This window comes from Drosophila santomea, chromosome 3R, assembly GCF_016746245.2.
Source record: "Drosophila santomea strain STO CAGO 1482 chromosome 3R, Prin_Dsan_1.1, whole genome shotgun sequence".
NCBI lineage: Eukaryota > Metazoa > Arthropoda > Insecta > Diptera > Drosophilidae > Drosophila > Drosophila santomea.
The window spans coordinates 25,716,562-25,735,773 of record NC_053019.2 but is presented as its reverse complement, the minus strand read 5'-3'; the positions used below and the strand labels follow the sequence as shown (position 1 = coordinate 25,735,773).

Here is a 19,212-nt window from a genome sequence, read left to right as displayed (position 1 = left end):
CATTTGGCAAGTGGCTGTTAATGGCCATTTCGCGGGGTGTTAATGCAAGTGGCCATTTCCATTTTGGCCACGGGATGGGGGCGAGTTCCTGGCCCCTCATTAAAGCCATTCCGCAGTCCATTAATGCGAATACAAAACCCTGACAGGCATTTTGGCATGGCTCTTAGAGCATTAGAAAACCCAATTTGATTCAATTTCAAATGGCGAGCATAATGGCCAATGAGGCCAATAGCAAAGTAGGGCCCACAAAATCCAATGCGGTCAAGGTGTCAACGCGCACGATGGCCAAAACTACTGCACAAATTAAATATGTTTTTCTCTGGTTATTATTGCTGGGCAAACGGGTCTACCAAATATCCAAAAACTTAACTGTTATGCGGCCAGCACAATTAAACCAACGGTGCGCGCCAGCAAATATCAGGGCCCAGAGCCAATAAATTAATTCAATTACCCTAAGGCCAGAAACCAAAAATCAAAAACCAAAACTCGAGAAACCCAAAACCCAAGAAACCCAAATAGGCAAATCAAGTTCGACCATTTCTTCTCTTCTTTCTGGCTGAAGATCGAAGAAATTCCTTTCTTTTGTGAGAAAATATGCGAAAAGTCTTCGCCTGCGTTTGAATGGCCAAAAGAAATCGGCTGGCCGAAAGCAAAAACCCCAAAAAAATATAGATAGCTATAGAAAAAACTAGTTGTGAGCCCCGCGGCTCTTGGATGGCAAAATAGATAGCGGTGGTGAAGGTGAAGGGGCTGCGTTGACGCGAAGATGTTTCTGCGATTCGTGAATGAAATTAATTTCCATTGTATTTCGGGAGGGAGTAAATAAGTAAGTGAGCCATAAAAGAAATACAGTTACGTTTCAAGGCGGCGAAAAAATAATGCACATGAAAATAGATGTGAGAATCGGTTGATGATATGGAGATTGATCACTCGAACAGTCCATAAAATTGAGCTCATTATGAGCCTATGCTGAATTCTTATTGCGGTTCGCATAGAAGCTGGTTGAAATCCCTAATGAGCTGGAAGCTTCTGGTGGGATTTTTATTGTGGCCACTGCCATATAAATTCCGAATCATCATCAGCTTTCTGTAGAAACTCAGTTTCTGTTTAATCATTTCACCCGGCTTAGTCAGACAGCATAAACCGCGCGAATAAATTTAAATCAGTTCAATTAAACGAGGAGCGTTCGAATAATAAACAGTTTGCCCACCCCACCGATGACGACAGCACGCGAGTTGTCGGCTTTTGCATTTCGATGGTCTGACACATGTGAATACTACAGATATAGATCTGGTTTTTTATTTTTTTTGGTGTGGGGTCTTTTGTGTCGCTAGCTGCTGAGTGACCCAAATTCGTGGCTTTGACTCTTGTTTTCTTCTGATTTACATTCCAACACACACACACACACCGATTCTAATGATCCATCACAGCTTGGCTAATCGATTTCCCCACTCTCCGTCTGCTTTCAGGTATGTAAACTCCATTCCGGATGACACTTTATCCAAGAATCCGGATGGGCACAAGCACAAGGTAATTGAGACGTCAGTCTGTCGGCGCGCGCAGAAGTATGCAATGATAAATTGGACGGCAAACAAATGGCTGCACTTTTTGTGCCGCTGCGCTGCTTAACTGCTTCAATTTGCATAAATAAATAATTTAGCAGTGCATTCGTTCGGCGCTGAAACAATAAAAGTCAGCAAATTGAGTCGCGAAATGAAGCAGTATGATAAAAAAAAAACGGGGGTAAAGGCAGGAAAAAGGGGCGGACAGAAGCTCCAGGTATCCATCTAATTTATGCAGCTGGAAAGCAATCAGAGCAGCTCCTTTCCACAGGAGGAGCAGTGGGAGCAGTAGGAGCAGTGGGTGGCCAGGAGTAAGGTGCGTGCCTCGACAACAGACGACAAAAAAGTCGGGACATGGGCTTTGAGTCCTCCTGATGAGGCAATACACCAGTGCTTTCATCCTTAGACATGGCGCTCATTATTGAAGAGGTTACGGGCACACAGGTTGACTATCCCATCCGGCACATCCTTATGGCCCGGCATATCCTTGTGCGGAGGGAAATTCCAACGCTTCTGCATTGTTTTGCCTTTGCCACTTGACTTCATTGCCTTCAAGTGCCACATGCCCCTTCCTTTGGCCTTTTGCAACCCTTTTTTTTCTATATATTTTTTTGCCATTTCAGTTGGCTTTAAGCCGCAGTTCGGCAGCAGCTTGAATGGAGCTTGAAAACAATACACAGTGGCTTCTAATTGAAATGCAAAATAAATGTTTTGCCATTTCGGAGTGGACAGAACGACGGGTCAGCGGCTTTTGTGGTGTGACACTTGCAGTTGGCCGAACAATGGCCATGAAATTGATGGCAAAGTTGAAATTCGTGTTTTAAATGTCGCTGCATAATTTATTGTGCACTCACTTTGCGCGCCATCAAAATCCATATATCGAGCAGTCAATTTATTTTGGCTCATGCAATTATCTAGCATTTGGCGGGGGGTGGAAAGCCACGTCGCGATGGCAAAATCAATTTGAAGCCAATTTGCAGGCGCTAATAAATTGAGTTAAAAATTTGGAAATATAAATTTCTACTTGGCAGAGTGTTTGCCACATTTCGGGGTGCACTTTATAACCCCCAGGAAAATTTGAGAAAAAATATAATCAAGTTTCCAATTCAGATTCAGTTTTTTTTAGCGCTCCACAGAAATGTTTTTCTGGCTAATAATTCTCGAATTTATTATGCTTTTTTTCGAGTGGCTGGTTAAGATCGTTTATCAGCCGGCCAGAGTCCGCTGTGGGCGCTTCTAATTGGGCATACGTGTGCTCGATGGCACACTCATTCCAACCCATTCCATTCTATTCTAAGCCATTCGATGCCGACCAGGCTAGAAGAGTGGAGAACAGAACAGCAGGCCGTCAAGTGTTATGGCAAGTATTTATACTTATACGAACATCATAATGCGGAAACTCTTACCCGAAATGCCTCGCAGTGGCGGTCGGTTTCTAAGAACCCGCCTCTGTTAATAAGAATAAAAACTGGTTGGGGTTTAATAGCCCCCCACTGGCTGATTCTTCTGCCAGCGTAATAGCCAAGTTGACCAGCCATGAAATTCAATTTCATTTCATCTCTCATTCGGTTACTTTTTTCTATTTTTTTATGTTTTACGGAACATTCTCGGAAGTTAGTTTGGTTTATGATGGGTTTAGCCAAAGTGTAAAGTGCATTAACCGCCGCTGCTACATAGCTACTAGAACTGAATAGGCCAGTTAAAGGAACCCGAAAAGAACCCGAAATAAGTAAACTAAATGTTTGCCCAGGCCCAAGCTCAACACACACCTGCATAACTTTTACCGAGACAACCGACAACCGAAAACCGACAACCACTTTCCATGGCGGTCTCTTAATAGGTTTTTATATCGCTCGCAGAGAACACTTTCCTTTGTTACCGAACAAACAAAAAGTAAACTGGACTGAACTGAACCTGGCCAAATAAAAGTGAAATTGCCGGGGCAAATTTGTTTTCTCAATGCGCATAGTTTTGCTGCTGGTCCAAATCTCACGTTCATCTCTTAATGACGGTACATCATTTTAATTATTCGAATGCACGTGTAGCAATGCCAAGAAAATGCGAGGAAAGGGCACATTTTCTATGCAATAACCTCTCAAACCTACTACTCCTTCGTTTCTACTGATAAATCGCATCTAGCTGGCCTGGAGCACCTGTGAAATTGGTCATAGCACCTCGGCAGATCCCCAAGATCCCCAAGATCCCCGAGATCCCAGAGATCCCAATCCCAATCGCAATCCCAATCTCGATTCTGATACCGATTGCAGACTGCGCTTGGGGCGCCGTTCGATGGCCCATCTGACTATCAAGTGGGAATGGGCCGGGTATCGCCTTTTGGCCTGGCCAGAATGGGATGTGCTTTTCGGGATTTATTTGTGTGGAAATGAGCAGCTAACGGTATATGAATCATGACTTTGGCAGGCAGCATGATTTAAAACACTCACTCATATGCGGCGGCGTCGGCGGCATTGGTTCTTCTTCGAGTTTCAGTTCGCATTTGCAGTTTTCAGTTTGCAGTTTGCAGTTTGCTGTTTGCAGCTGCAGTGTGAGTGCCATGACTTTATGCTGCAGTCTGGCCAGGTCGTTGGTTGTAGCTTGGCCTGGTCTGGTCTGGCCTGGTCTGGGCCAGGTTAAGACCACAAGACGCTTCCCTCGCCTGTTCGGCTGTTTGCGCATATTTTAGCACATTTTGCCCTGTCCAACTCGAAGCTCCAAAGCTCTCCTCGATCGGCGATCGCGACGCGACTTTGTAGCGCGTAGGAAAACGTGCGATTTCAAGTTGACAGCACAGCTATGCCATATCCCATATGCTATGTGGCTTGAACCCGAGCCCATCCCCATCTCCCATCCTCTGTCTCTCTTCACCTGGTGGAGCTGGTGGTAGTGGTGGTACTCCGCCTGTCTGCCTACCTGAAATCAGCTGGAAAAGGCAACGTTTTTCATTTTCTACATTTTAATGCAATTTTTAATTTATTTGTTTTGTCGAGGCAGCGACACAGACAGGGACAGCGACTCCACAGCTCCAGCTCCAACTCCAGAGTCTCAGAGTCTCAGAGTCTCAGAGCCTCCAGAGCTGCAGCTCCGAGTCCAACTGCAGCTCTCTATCGGCGGACAACGCATGTATTCCTCATTGATTGGCATTTCCTGGTTGGCAGCATTAGACTGGCCAAGTCAAGTGAATTCCTCGAAGCGGCCAAGACCAAGGATGAGGCCCACAACTCCACAACTCCAGCTCCACAGCTCCAGAACTCCAGACTTGGTTGTTTTTTACTTCACTTTAAAGAAGGGGGAAGGGGACATATATATTCGCTGCATCGACTTTGAGCAAGTTCGCCCTGGGCATTTGTAATTATCCAACTGGCCAATGAGTCACTGGGAATGATCGATGCTGACTTGCAGATAGAGGCAGTGGCAAAACAATGCGAGATCAGCTCCATGACATCACTGATCACTGGCGAAATAGAGTCGCATCCGGGCCATTCCCATGCCTGTCTTTTTGGTAGGTAGCATCCCCTGGCTCTAATAATCATTTTTGGCCAGCACTTCACATGCCAAATTACATGGCCATGAGTAATCACCTTAACCAGTCTGGAGTCTCGAGTCTCAATACGAAAAACGCGCCAAAAACGCGCGCTCATTGATCCACTTTTCGCAAAATCTACTCCCCAATCACGTAGTCAAAAAATAGCTTTTTGCTTACGTTTATTTGGCTAACTGTTTTTGGCCTGGCTGAATTCGAAATTGAATTTGTGGCATAATTAGAACCAGTTTTCTAAGATAGAAGGCGTAACTCTCTTTGAAATCACAACTTAAGTGATAGTTATATATTTAGATATGGTACATAACTCGACTGCAGTTACTTAACCATTTCGTTCCGCTTGAGTTTCATTTAAATTCGCCGAGCGTCTGACAATTGAGCACCTTGATTCACCTGTTTCTTTGTTTTATGACTCAAATTTTGCGCATCGATTTGAATATTGTATAACCTGGTCGATTGACACGTGTAGGCGTCGTTAAGTTTTTTGGGCCAAACGGCTTCAAATGGCCAAGAACCAAATGTGCTGCTCTCGAATTCATAATCACGTTTGGAAAATCGCGCTGAAAAGTGACCCCGAAAACCAGAGTGCCCCCGGGGCAAAAATGCCTAATTGTGATGTTGATTTTAATTAAGCAAACCGCGCGCAAAAAAAAAAAAAAATGGGGAAGCTCATTAGTCAGTGGCGAGCTAGAAATCGCATGCAGCTGCATTTGCAACTTGCAACAAACGGAGGGAAATCAGAACGCTTCTTCGGCAACAAACTTGACCCCAAGAAAAAGAGAAATTTGTGGCAAGCGAAAAAATGAGGCTCGAAACAAAATCAGCTCACGATCTTCCGCAGTTTCAGTTCAGTTGGTGCTTGCTGCTGCTGTTTCTGCTGTTGCTGGGTCAGTCCACATATGGCTACCAGCTTCCAGCTACCAGCTTTCAGCTACTGGTATCCACTGGCTACTGACTGCTGGCTTCTGGTTGCATGCCGCATGCTGCAAGCTGCAAGCGAGCACTCGGTAGCCAGCGTCATCAAGATTTGTCACAAATCAAGGCGGGCAGGCCACTAATCCAGTTCAAGTGCTGCCTCCGACACAGCGAAAATGGCAAATTGCCGTCGCGCTGCTGGCCGTGGATAAGGAGTTGCTGTTGCCAGTTGCCAGTTGCCAGTTGCAGTGGCAAGTCGGCGTTGGCGTTCCACCAACCAGCAGCCATACACTTGAACAAATCAAAAGGCTGTTTTTGGAAACTCACGAAACTTTTGTGCTTAAAAATCATATGTATATAGCACTTTTTAGAAAGCAAAACCTACATTTTTGGTAATTTTCCAAGACTAGGTGCCCCCTTTTCGGCGAGTGTAGGAGTGGCAAGCCGTGGAGTCGTGCTGGGCAGCTTCCGCATGCCGACAAGTGACTCACAAGTCGGTCTCCAAAGAAGTTCGGTTTTGGTTTTGGCGCGTTTGCTTGTTTGTTTGCTCGGTTTGTTGGCCAACACTCGGCACCGTTATGTTTGCAGATCGTGCTTGTTGGCCAAGTGAGCTTTATTAATCTCGAGCCAGCTCCTTCAATTTGGCCGCTGAAGATGAAGATGGTGCCGCAAGTGCCACAAGGTCGATCGCTGCTAAGGCCAAGCGCAAATTTGCATGGGGTCGATGATTTGCATCTAACGATCTGCCAATCTAACAATCTAACAATTTGGCAATCTGCCAATCAGACCTCATTTCTGTTACCACTAACACCGCGCTTTCTGTAATTGTCGCCGAGAAAATCAACGGACATCATCGAAATGCTGATGCAATTGCAAGGTCGCACATTCCCAAAGGCCAACGGCAAATTGGCTGTTTTCCGGGGTTCAAGCCGCAACAATTTGGCCGACAATTGGCCACAACTATGCGATGTACTCGATTGGCAATAGGCCCACGTGTTAGGGTCCACCATCCGCAGCAGCAACTGCAGCAGCAACAATTGCAGCAGCAACATTTGCAGCAGCGACACGAGATTTATGAGGATGACGTGCACAAGCAAGAGAACAGTACGGCACACTGGGAGAAATAGGGCAGTGGCTTCTAGTAACACCCAAAAATAAATGGGTTCTTACAGAAGGCGATTCTGATGAATTTTCTAACAATTAACCATTTTAATTTATAAAACCCTAATGAAACGACATGGCTAATTTGTCAGTGCACAGAACGAAATAACTATAAAATAACAAAAAATGCAATTTGCAATTGCTGCCGATGCTGCACCGTTAAATGTGTGGCACTGCGGCGATCGAAAGAACACAAAACCAAATTAACGCCATTCAGCAGCAAATGCAACAGCAACATCCAATGCAACATCCAATTGCAATTGCAATTGCAATCGAAGAAGTGTAATGCGATAAGCTTGGTGGGATTGGGATTGGGAAGGAGATGGAGATGGGGATTGGCATCGGGATGGGGGCCACCATCGCCAGATGGACGCGTGAGGTTGGGGTCAAAGCTGCGGCATTGGAACCTGGAATGGGGATCTCCAGGATCGCCTCGCTTCGCAATGGATCGGATCGCATTGCATTGCATCGCATCGCTTCGATTTCGAGCCAAAGTCTGTGTGCTAAATGTCAATTTGATACTGAGGCCAGAATCCAATTAAAGCTGCAGGCCGCACAGTTGCAACTAGCAACTTGCAAGCAGCAAGCAGCAAACTGCAAATTGCAAATTGCCATCGATCTTCTGGCTGGGATCTCTGGTCGATGTCGATGGGTCGTCGTTAGATGCGTGCGCCAAAGTGTATTTGTGGGTCATGGTACCGTGGTACCAATCTCGTGGAGACACGGACAACAGACATTGGACACGACAGCCGACACAAGATAGCTCTCTGACAAGAGACACCTTTTGATATGCTAACGAAGGCTCTTCCATTTCATCCATTGGAGCCACCTTCTCCTCTTTCTCCCTCTTCCTCTCTCTGCCCTCCGGTTGAGTACTCGTGCTCCGACTGTCAAAATGCTGCCCATGGATGGCCTAGCTGGGAAATTTTCCCACCCTCCATTGAGGCCGTCTGCTGCTGCCTTGGTAAAATGTAAATTTTTTCGTTTGTTTGCCACACATTTATATTAGAGCTGAACTGGGCTGAGTTGCAGTTGCAGCTGCACAGATGAGAAATGGTAACTAGAAACGGGGAGTTGCAACTGCAACTGCAACTCCACGCATGCGCAGTTGCCGCTGCAGCTCCCCTGGCAATTTCCCAGCCTGTCCGCTGGCTACCCTTTGTGGGCATTGCGACCCGGTCAAGGAGGAGGAGTTCTCCATTCCATACCATACCATTTCGTACCATACTATGCCATACGATGGCATATTCCTTATGCAAATAGCGACCGGCACTCTTCACGCATGAAGACTTCGCCTGGACCTGAATACATTTTTCATAACGCACTTGGCCATTTCCTTTGTTGGATGAAGATGCATTGCTCGCCTTGCCCTTGCCAGCAGTTTTCCAAAAAAAAAAACACAAAAAAAAAACAAAGAATATGAAAAAAAAACAAAAAATCTTGCAAATTTCCCATGACCGATATACGCCCCGGGCCAAGTTGGCCAAGTTAACAAGCGCCTGCCTCTTTTTGGGTAAAAGTTTCCATCTTCCGAGTGCAGCGGCTTTTGGTCACTTCATTCACAAATTGAATTTGTGTCACACACATGGCTGCTAGATGGCTATATGGCCAGCCAGGCAGCTGGCTTGGTGACCACCCCTTTATTTGGTCTTAACCCAAATACTGAAATGCTGCAGAAATACGAAAGAATAAAAATTGTTTACCATTTAGCCGCAGCAGAATAATTACCGCAACAAGTTGCTGCTTGCTTTTCTGATGCTTGCAACTGTTGCTAGTTGCTAGTTGGTAGTTGCTAGTTGGCAAGCAGCAACATGTTGCTCGTGTGTTGCTAATAGCTTTAGAACAAGTGCCATTTTGGCCGGCAACTAATAGCCAGTTTGTGTCGCTTCCGTTGTCAGTCAGTCGGGCTCACCATCCTCATCCTCATCCTCATCCACAACCTCATCCCAATCATCATCATCATCATCATCTTTAGCATCGCAGCGCGGTGTGAGATTATCATTATTGTTATTGTCGCTCGTCATGTCAACTCGTCATCAACATGCCGCTTCTCCGGCTGCAAAGCAGACGAGGATGCTGGTGTCTTCTGTCTTCTGTCTTCTGTCTTGGCATCGGAATCAGCCAGCACAGCATTCAGCACACAGCATCCAACATTCAACATGCAGCAGCCCAGCTCCATGGAGCAATCTTTCAACCTGACCGTGGCAGCTTCGTGTGTTGCATACCCCTTGTTATTTTCGCTGTTGCCACGGCACGCAGCAGTGCTATTTGTGGCTCCCGGGGAAGCCCCCATCCCCCATCCCACATCCCCCATCCTCCCATCTCACATACCGCCACCCGACCTGCCTGCATTTTAATGAGCACAATTCGCGCATTTATGATGAGCCCCAGCCTCAGTCGAGCATTAGCCGATTTTTATTTGCCTGTTTCGTTAGCGAACTGAGCTAAGAGGAGTGGAGTGGCGGGGAGGGGAAACCGAAGCCACTCAGATTTCCAGCTGGGATGGGGAGCCCACCGAGGAGCAGCCCTGTTCGTATGCCCCCTGCGACAAGTTCGGTACTATGGGATTCGCAATTCAACGGATAGCCATCTATTAATCTGATATCCATTGTGCCACACAGCATGAATCATGTATGATCATATTCTATAAAATGCTAATGGTCAAGAATTTTAAAAAGTATAATAACTTGGCATTTATTTTGTAATAGGAAATAACTTGACCTTTTATTTTGTAATAGGAAACAAATAAGAAAACAGTTCCAAATGTAACCAAAAGTAGACTGTATCCCTTACTATTTGTATTAAAAATCCTGGCATTAATTTCAACACTCCGCCATTTGCGACCCCATTGTGCTTAGGTGGAAGTTTTATTGCTTTATGGAATGTATAAAATTGCATAACACACCCACCAGCCACGCCCCCCGAAACAAACAAGCACTCAGCACACTCCATTCCCCCCAACTTTTGGGACATGGAAACCTTCGCAGGAGGAGGGGAGCAACCCCTCGATGGAATCACGTGTTGCATCTCCTGGGACTTGATTAAAGTAACATAAAGCAAATAAAAGCCGACAAGCGAACTGGGCTAATAAATGAAAATATGAAGCGTATGTGTGGATGCCATTATAGGGCGACAATAAAATAAATCCAACTATGCTGGATATGTTATACCTTTAGTTGGATATGTGGCGTTGGTCGCCAGCTAATTATAACGACTGGATCACCGGATCTTTGAGGTGCGGGGAAAAAGGAAATGAAATCAAAGTAGTTGGTGGGGTGGAGTGTTGTCCAATTTTGGGAACTTTTCTTTTGCGTGCGCCTGACATTTTCAATCAGCAGCGCAGGAACTCGAGATACAGATACAAATCCAGCGATTTTTTGACCTCTGCACGAGGAGGAGAATTGCCGGAGGAGGGTTGAGTTTTTGAGGGACAGCGAGGGCATGTCAGGGAAAATTGCACATCTGTCAAATCGGCAAACAAGTGATTTCCGCAAACAATTGAAGAAAAACAGCCAGTCAGGACGACAACGAAACGAACGGAGACCAAACGAAATGGGACAGGACACAACGCATCATAGTACAGGACATGCGAGGAGGGATGCTAGTGGTGGTTTTGGTATTTGGTGGCTCACATGTCAACTCTCCCAGCCGCCCCCGAAAATTTCTGCTTTTCTGCTGTTTGTGCACGTAAATTGCTTTTGTGCGGCCATTGAAAATTGTATTCGAAAACCCAAAAAGAAAGGATGAAAATAAAAATGAGTGAAAGAAGCAAGGAAATAAATTGAGACACGCCGCTTTCGAGGGCGGCATGCGCCTTGTCATGCTTTTTTAATGAAGTGCCAGTCGTTTAAGGAACATATTGCCGCCCGATTTGATTGTTTGCTTTTTTTAAGGGTTAAATGGCCTGTCCGCAAGAATGTCAAACATCCACACCCACACCCCGAACGCCTTTGTTAACCCGTACTAAACACGTCCACTTCGAATCCTTTTCCATTGCAGTTACAACCACAAGATGACTAGAAGACGTTCGAGTCCGCCGGGACTCGAGGAGCTGCTGTATCTGTCGCTCGTCCTGCTGGCCATGGCTTTGATACCCACACAAGCCGGTAAGTGGTTTATTATGTCAACGTAAATTATGTTTAGCCAGCTAAGTACCCCGTACTTAGCCCATCTGTGCTATCTGTTTTGATTATTATTTTGCCATAAATCCAGCGAATCCATGGATTTTCGCACTAATTAAAGCCATTGTGGCAAATTGCCATCAGCTGGCAACAGCTGCCCTTTTGCAATTGTCCAGGGTCAGGGGTCAGGGGTTAGGGGTTAGGGGTCAGCCAAGTGAATGAAAGTCTGTTGCATTTCGGCCAGAGGGCGAAAATCGAATTAGGGTGTCCCAAATGGAAATGTGTTTAATTGAAATCGAGTGGAACTGAAATTCGGGCACATAATTAAAAGCAAGTGCTAATGGCCTCGACCATCATCATTAACAGCCAACTGGCGATCTGCATTATCCCAGCTCATCTGGCCAAAAAAAAAAAAAATGAAGAAAAATGTGTTAACTTTCACATTTACCCGGGCAATAAGAGGCGATTCAACGGTGTCTTCCTGGCTCTTTTGGGCGTGTTCGATTTAACGACTTGTTTAAACAGAACTAACAGTCAAATAAAACCCAAAAAGAAAAAAAAATAGGTTTTCCATGGGCTGGGTTTTCGATATTCCTTCAGAATATACCAAATATCGGTCAACGAATGCCAAAACCGAAACGTAGTTACTGCCACTCGAGGGTATAGCCACCAATCATCCGGTCCATAACCGGAGAAGGCCCACAGCCAGAACCAAAGTCAGAACCAAAGTCAGAACCAAAGTCAGAGCCATTGTTTAATGGGCTTTCAATAAACAGGCAATGGCAATGGCAATGGTTTCGACAGTCCCGTCGAACTGAGAACTTCGGCTTGCCAGCTCCATGGACCAAAGACTGACTGACTGACTGAATGGCTGACTGACTGATTTGGCCCAGTCAAAACGATAGGCGACAATAGTCAGCTCGTTGACCCACATTCGTGGGTACTCCATACTCCACACAGCACACAACACACAACACACAACACACTCCACACTCGCCTGCATTGGGCATTCAGAATTCTTGGAATTTTCATTAACACATGTCCGAGGTGCATATGGAAATGGATCTGTCTGACAACGAGGGAAATAAAGTGGAAAAGAATTTGGATACGGTTTTGTGAATGGGCGAGCAGAAAGGGGGAAAGCTGTTTTAAGTATAGATTGCTCCGCCAGGGTTTCTCACCTACTTATTGATTATTACACACAGTCACAAATCGGTAACACTAACAAGCCGGGCCAACAAAACGGCCTAATGGACTCGGACTCGAGACTCGGACTCCATGGCGAGTTTGATGAACTCCGCCGACGTGCAGAGTTTCCCAGCAGGGCCTGGTAATTGAATTGTTCCATTATAGATACGAGCATGACTCAACAGATACATTTGTATCTTTCGGCTACGTTTACATACGTACAGAGGTATATGTGTGTAGTTCTAACTCCGCCGCCGACAGCTGCGAGCCATAAATCAATGGTACTAGCGCAAATGTCAGATGTTATAGCTATTCCGATATGATATGATATACATATAGCATGTATACTTCACAACAAGTGGCATTTGCGTCATAACAAAAGCTGTAGTACATCGATCGATGGATCGATCAATCGAACGATTTATCCATGCCAATTGTTTGCACAGCCATCGGGTTGGATATCCAAATCGTTTCGAGAGTTTGTTGAGCCAACTTATGCAATTTGAACTGGCCATCAGCTTGGAGCCTTAATTCAAGCTCAAGCTCAAGCTCAAGGTCGATAAAAACGAGCGACCATCTTCCCAAGTGGTACGGTAGCCGCCACACATTATCATTATTTTATAAGCCACGAAGTAAAGACGGCAATTTCAATTTGGCTCTGGCTTTTTCTTTCCATTTTTTTTTTTATATTTTTTGTTGCCGTTTTTGCTCGGTGGGGCGTTTTCATCAATCAACTTCGAACGTGAGTTCGTTTCTTGTTTTTCTCATGCTTATTAAAGAATCATGGCAAGAACACCTGCTCTGCGGCTCTTTCAATCTTCCGATCTTCTGATCTTCCAGATACTTTTGCTTACTTTTGCTCTGGCCGTGGCAATTGACACCTACACCACTGCGATGATGGTCATCGAACCTAGTTCATCCATCCTTTGCAGCGATCTAGCTGCTATCCGATTTCGGCACTCAAATATGTTTTATGTGGCCCATTGCCAGTTTTTGTGATTTCTTAATTTATGGCCAATTACAAAGGCATTAGTGCGCCGCACGAAGATCTTCAATACTTTTGTTTATTGCGCATATAAATCGCCGCTTTACGGGCACTGCCATCTTTATGGCAGTTTTGCGGAAGCATCTAACTTTCAGAGAACCCTGCTGATGATGCTCGCCGATGATGTGCCTAATTAGCTTGTATTAACTTCTAGCCAGGCTTCAAGAAACTCCAGCTCCAGCTGAGGTTAACTCTGTGGATGAGGCTGTGGCTCGAGCCCAGGTACAGCATGGTTTGATATTAATTGCACGACCCGCTGATGTCATCAGCAGCATCGTCATCATCGGGCCCTCGAGCATAAGCGTTAATCAAGATCCAGTCATCGTCTTAGCCACGCGCATATAATTAACATTTCTGCCACGGACCAGGTTCAATGTCAAGTGGCCCGGCGGATCCGGCTTATCGGGCTTATCGCCGTTGATAGCACCAGGTGATGGTAAATGGTAAAATGGTCAAATGGTAAAATGGTAAAATGGTAAGGTGGCATATACCACACCACTCCATTGGCCATACACCATGCCATGCCATTCCAACGGAATGGGGACCCACAGCTTCCTACTCCACCTCCTCGTAAATATTTCATATATGCAAACACCCCGACGACACCGGGGGCCAACCCATCCCATTCCATCCATACATTGTACGAGTCCGAGTTTGTGAGTTTTGTTTGCTGTTTACTATTCTCGCTGGTCAAACAAAAACCGGCCAAAGTCGCTGACCATTGACCGATATGGCAATGATGGCGATGATGGCGTTGATGGCGATGCCGAAGATGTGTTGCCTGCGTGGCTGTGGAATTTCGTAGCCACTTAGAGAACAAGTACGCGAGCCGGAGATCACGAACTTGCGGGCCAACCCGCACGAACCCCAAAAGAACGGCTATGTCTGGGATTTGGGATTTGGGATTTGGGACTTGAAGATTGGGGCTTTTGGGATCCCCAATAACCAATATCGCCGACTGCCCACTGGTGGCTTCTGCCGAACGTGAGATTCGCCAATGGGATGCGGAGAAACTTTCGACAGTGACACAATTAGAGACTACCGCCCATCGCCAGATCCCCCAGCTCCAGCTCCAACTTCAGCTCCAAGTCCAATTGACTATTGGCCATAAATAAGCATTTATGCTAAGCGGCCAGACGACTTTCCTTTCATTTCGCCTCGCTCGGCCCACCAACGTAGCCTCCCCCAGATGTCCAACTATTTGTCAAAATCGCGCTGGTGTGAAGCCAAATCTGAGCTGTGACTGATGCGGTGCACTGGGAGAAAATACACTTCTTCTACAAAAGTGTATAAAAGGTTAACAAACCCAGTGGGCCATAGTGTGCATATTGAAGTGTGCAACCATTAAAGTGGAATTTTAAATCCAAGTTGACCATTTTTTCGAGTGCAGCTGGTAAGCCGGTCTGCCGAGTTGATATGATAAATTGACCATGGGCTCGAGACACTCATAAAAGACACATTTGTTCGGCTTAAATGCCCGTACACAGAGCCACTTAGTTTGCGCTGATCTGACCCACGCAATTCCCGCATAATTTCGAGGGGGCGAGGGCAATGACCACGCCGCCAAAGGGCCGCCGAGTTCCGACATCCAAGTTCCAAGTTCCATGTTCTGAGCTCCAAGCTACACAAGTGCCTCGCTGCACTTGACTCTCCAATTAAATGGCCAGCAGTTGGAGCAGCGTGTGAACCAGAATCGGAGGCGGAAACTTGCAAGTTCAGATTGTTCTTCGTTCCGATTTTATCAGCATCTAAATTCCCGACTTCCTGCGCCAAGGTCGGGGGCTAATTTCACTTAAGTAAATAGGCTTGCGGTTAACTGGCGGCAATTTGATGTGTAACGGTAACCTGGCTACATTCAGATTGAAGTTCCAAAAACCAAAAACCGAAAACCGACAACTGAAAACCGAATAATCCAAGACCAAAGTCATGCTGAAATTACAATTGCAATTACACAATTTGGCCATTAACGCCTCGACTCTGGAAGTCTATGCCCCTCGTGCACCTTTCACCTTGACAATGAAATGGTTTCCAATGATTGCTGTAATTTCCATTTGGCTTGGAGAAACCCACAATGGCAGCTGGAAATGCAAATGAATATCTTGCTGCTGCTGTTGTGTTTAGTAGAGCAAAACGCCGGCCGGAGCTCAAGCTACATATACGTAATACAATACCAGTTGGGATTTCTCAGGGCGATACCGCACGATACAGACACCTCCAATCTGAATGGTATAGGGGTATATAGCTATACTTACTTATAAGTTGGATGCCATAATCATGGCTCATATTATGTATGCTGCTGCTGCTATGAGTGTATTTCCCTATTATTGTTTGATGTCATTGAACTTGAACTTGTCGTGGTCGCCAGTTGGCTATTTCTGTTTTGGCATTTTATGCATTTATTTCTCGGCGTGAATATGCTAATTCGGATTTTGTATAACACGTTGTCGAAGCAAAAACGTGTTCAAAATGTTAATTAAACGGCCAACACTGGTGGCTTTTATTCATATTTATGGCAATTAGCAGCCCCCTGACCCAATTTGCCATTTTGTCTCTGCTAATTGCCGTTTATGACGAGAGCGTGGTGCTGGAGAACCGGACGGATTCGGTTGAGATTAGTTGGGCACTGGCCCATAGATGCACCTCGGCTGGGCACTCAATTAGACATTCTGCCTGGCGCCAGTTGCTAATCATCGCCGTCTAAGCTGGTCAGCACGCTAACAAGCCCAAAGACAAGACAATGATGGCCAACTGGCTGATGGTGATGCAATGGAACTCCTGACAGGAGAGGTGTCCAGGGAGGTGAAGTTTTCGGTTCGCTGGCTGCCCAGAAGCTACACTTAGAAAAGAAGTTTTGATTCAATCGCAATCTACTAAAGCATTGAATCTTTAGCAACATATTCAAAGTTCAACATTTGAGATTATGTGGCATACTAGCACAATTGGTCAATGGTTAAATTATAAATATTTAATTTCCAAATATTACTTAATTGCCAAGTGAAATAAATCGGCGTGTAGCAGAAGGCTAGTTAGCAGAAAAGACGAGCTAAGTTGGCGTGTTAGAATTCATTTTGACACTATTAAGACAAAGGCTTCTCGGCTAGCTGATGGTAATTAGCAAAGATAGAGCACCACAACCAGATCTACTGCCTGGAAAAGGGGAGATCTCGCTGGCAGGTGCAATGACTTGGTCGCCTGGGAGCGTTCTCTTTCAATTGTGTAACCCTAGCCCAGCCATCTAGCCCTAGAGCCCCGTACTAGCCTCCGTACTAGCCCTATTCTAACGCCTGGCGGGGTTCAGTCAACTCGCCAAGCTGGCTGGCACCTTTACGCATGGCAACCGCCAGCTCCACAGCTCCATGGCTACATGGCTTCAAAGCACCAGCTCCATCTGCGATCCGATCCGATCCCGTCCACAACTTCGAGACGACGGGTCATGCCAAGTCAGACGCTCTCGCTTGAACTAATACTTTGTATAATTATCGCTTTGCTGATCTCCTCTGCACATGGCGTATGATGTATGGAGTGCCCGTGCGAGCTAGCTGGGCCATTGAGTTTTATGGCTTTCGGCTGGCTGTGGGACACGCAGCTTTCTGCAATGTGGAACCAAGAGACCAGAGAACTGAGAACTTAGAACATAGAACCTGCACTATCTTCGGTGTCCGATCATTAGCTAAATGCCGTGCCAGCGTGGGAGGAGATACTAGATACTATGCCATCTAGAAACTGAATGCTAGATACAAATCGACTGGGGGAGCCACACAACCGGGAAACAAAAGTCAGCGAGCAATTAGCTCCTCGAGTGGCACTTAATTGAATCGCGGCTTTTTCCAGCGTCCAGGAAGGACACCAAGTCGTGAGAGTTTTTCCAGTGCAAATTAATAAACAGTTACGCATGCGCGGCGGGAAAACTTGTTGCTAGCTGATTGCCGGGCTCAGGAGATTCATGGGCATCCATCACCTGTCCAGCTCCAGCTTCAGCTCAACTCCAGCTTCCCAACTCCAGCTGCATCTGCAGCAGCAGTATCTGGATCTGCATCGGAATCTCCCGTTGGTCGGGTCTATTATTTCGGCAATTGCTGTAATCAATGCGCTGTTATCAATAACAGCTAGCGGTGTAATAATTGACCGCGCAGCAATGACTACTCCACCCAACTGGCGGATTGGGGCCATCAGAATTTGTCTAAGCAAGATTGCGCAAACAAAAATTATGATATATTCAAGCGCACCACTACCCAATCCTCCAGAGAACGAGCGCAGTGATTAGCCAAAGTCAAAGTCTGGGGAGCACTGACAGGCGGATGGATTGATTGCTGGCAGAAGGGGGAGGAGTCTTCATTAAAGCCATGCAAAAGCCATCAAAACAAATCAAAGCCAGGACACTCGAGCACTCTGGGCTTGGGGTTTGTGGGTACCCAAGGAAACTGGGAACCCAGGAACTGTGGGAAAGAATGCTGGGCTCCTCCCTTAACTGCTTAATTACAGCGCCCAAGGCCAGACTCATTATTATCTATTAAGCAGTCAGGAATACTAGTTGCAGCTCCACTGACTAGCTGGCTAACTGACTAACTGACAAACTGACAAGCATACCAAGCCCTGACTCTCTAATGACATCGGGTAACCGAGCAACCCAACCAGCCAGCCAGCCATAAATATGCATATGAGATGGGTTCGGAGGACCACAAGCCCATGGGACCGCCTGCAATTACAATGTCCACATATAGACGGGCCAAATAGGCCCAGACTCCGCCGATATTGCCCTAGCCATTGCCATAGCCATAGCCATAGCCATAGCCTTAGCCTTAGCCTTGGTAATTGTTTCATATGCACGCCGGCAGCAGATGGAGCAAGAACAGCCTTCGACTGGTGCAATTTTATGGCATTCTCAGTCCCAAACCCCAATCCTCAAGCCTCATCTCCATTCGCGGCATCATGACCATCGGGCATAATTTACTTAGAAGGAATCATGGCCTGGGCCACAGCAGCCACAGCCTCCTCCAGTTTGGTAATAAAACACAGCGTCACGCCAAGGTAGCGCCCTAGCCAACCTTCTAGTTCTTCTTAGCCTTGCGCAACTGCGTCCAATTTGGTCGCAATCGAGCAGCAAAAGATGCAGCAGCAGCAGCAGCAACAGCAGCAGCAATAGCATCAGCATCAGCATCAGCAGGAGCAGGAGCTTCGATGTCTACATTGCTACCTTGTCGCCGACATAATCATGTTAAATTACTCGCAAATTCATTTGCTTGGAAGGCCTCCACCGCCGCCTTCCTGTTGCAGTTGCAGTTGCAGTTGCATTGTTAGGGCGCCTGCTGATGTTGCTAGTTGCTGCTGCTGCTGCTGCTGCTGCTGCTGCTGCTGTTGATGATGCTGCTGCTGATGCTGCTGCTGCCTGCTGCTAGTTGCAAGTTGCTGGTGATGCTGCTGCCTGGCGGCTGCTTTCAGCATTGATGCATGGACATGATACGGGGATGGAGAGCCCGAGCTGCGGGTCTCGAAGGCAGCTCGGTTGTTAGCTTGTCGCTCACTCCATATTGATCTGCTCGGCATTATGGAAATTATGTGATCAAGGCCAGGGAAAATGGAAATTGTTTCTGCAATGGAAATTTTGCTAGCCAGAGGAGTCTGGCAATTACAGATCGATTTATTGCTCCTCTGCCACAGGCATTGTTATTTCTTGCCAACTTT

General features: G+C 46.3%; 1 protein-coding gene across 1 annotated transcript in view; it reads left to right on the top strand.

The window, feature by feature from the left end:
* LOC120451761 (titin homolog) overlaps positions 1 to 19,212 on the top strand; it is a 38,158-nt gene that overhangs the window by 5,025 nt on the left and 13,921 nt on the right. The window contains exon 2 of the mRNA XM_039635689.1: positions 11,176 to 11,282. Within this exon, the coding sequence (XP_039491623.1) occupies positions 11,189 to 11,282 (94 nt within the window). The 5' untranslated portion in view covers positions 11,176 to 11,188. The remainder of the gene's footprint in view (positions 1 to 11,175; positions 11,283 to 19,212) is intronic.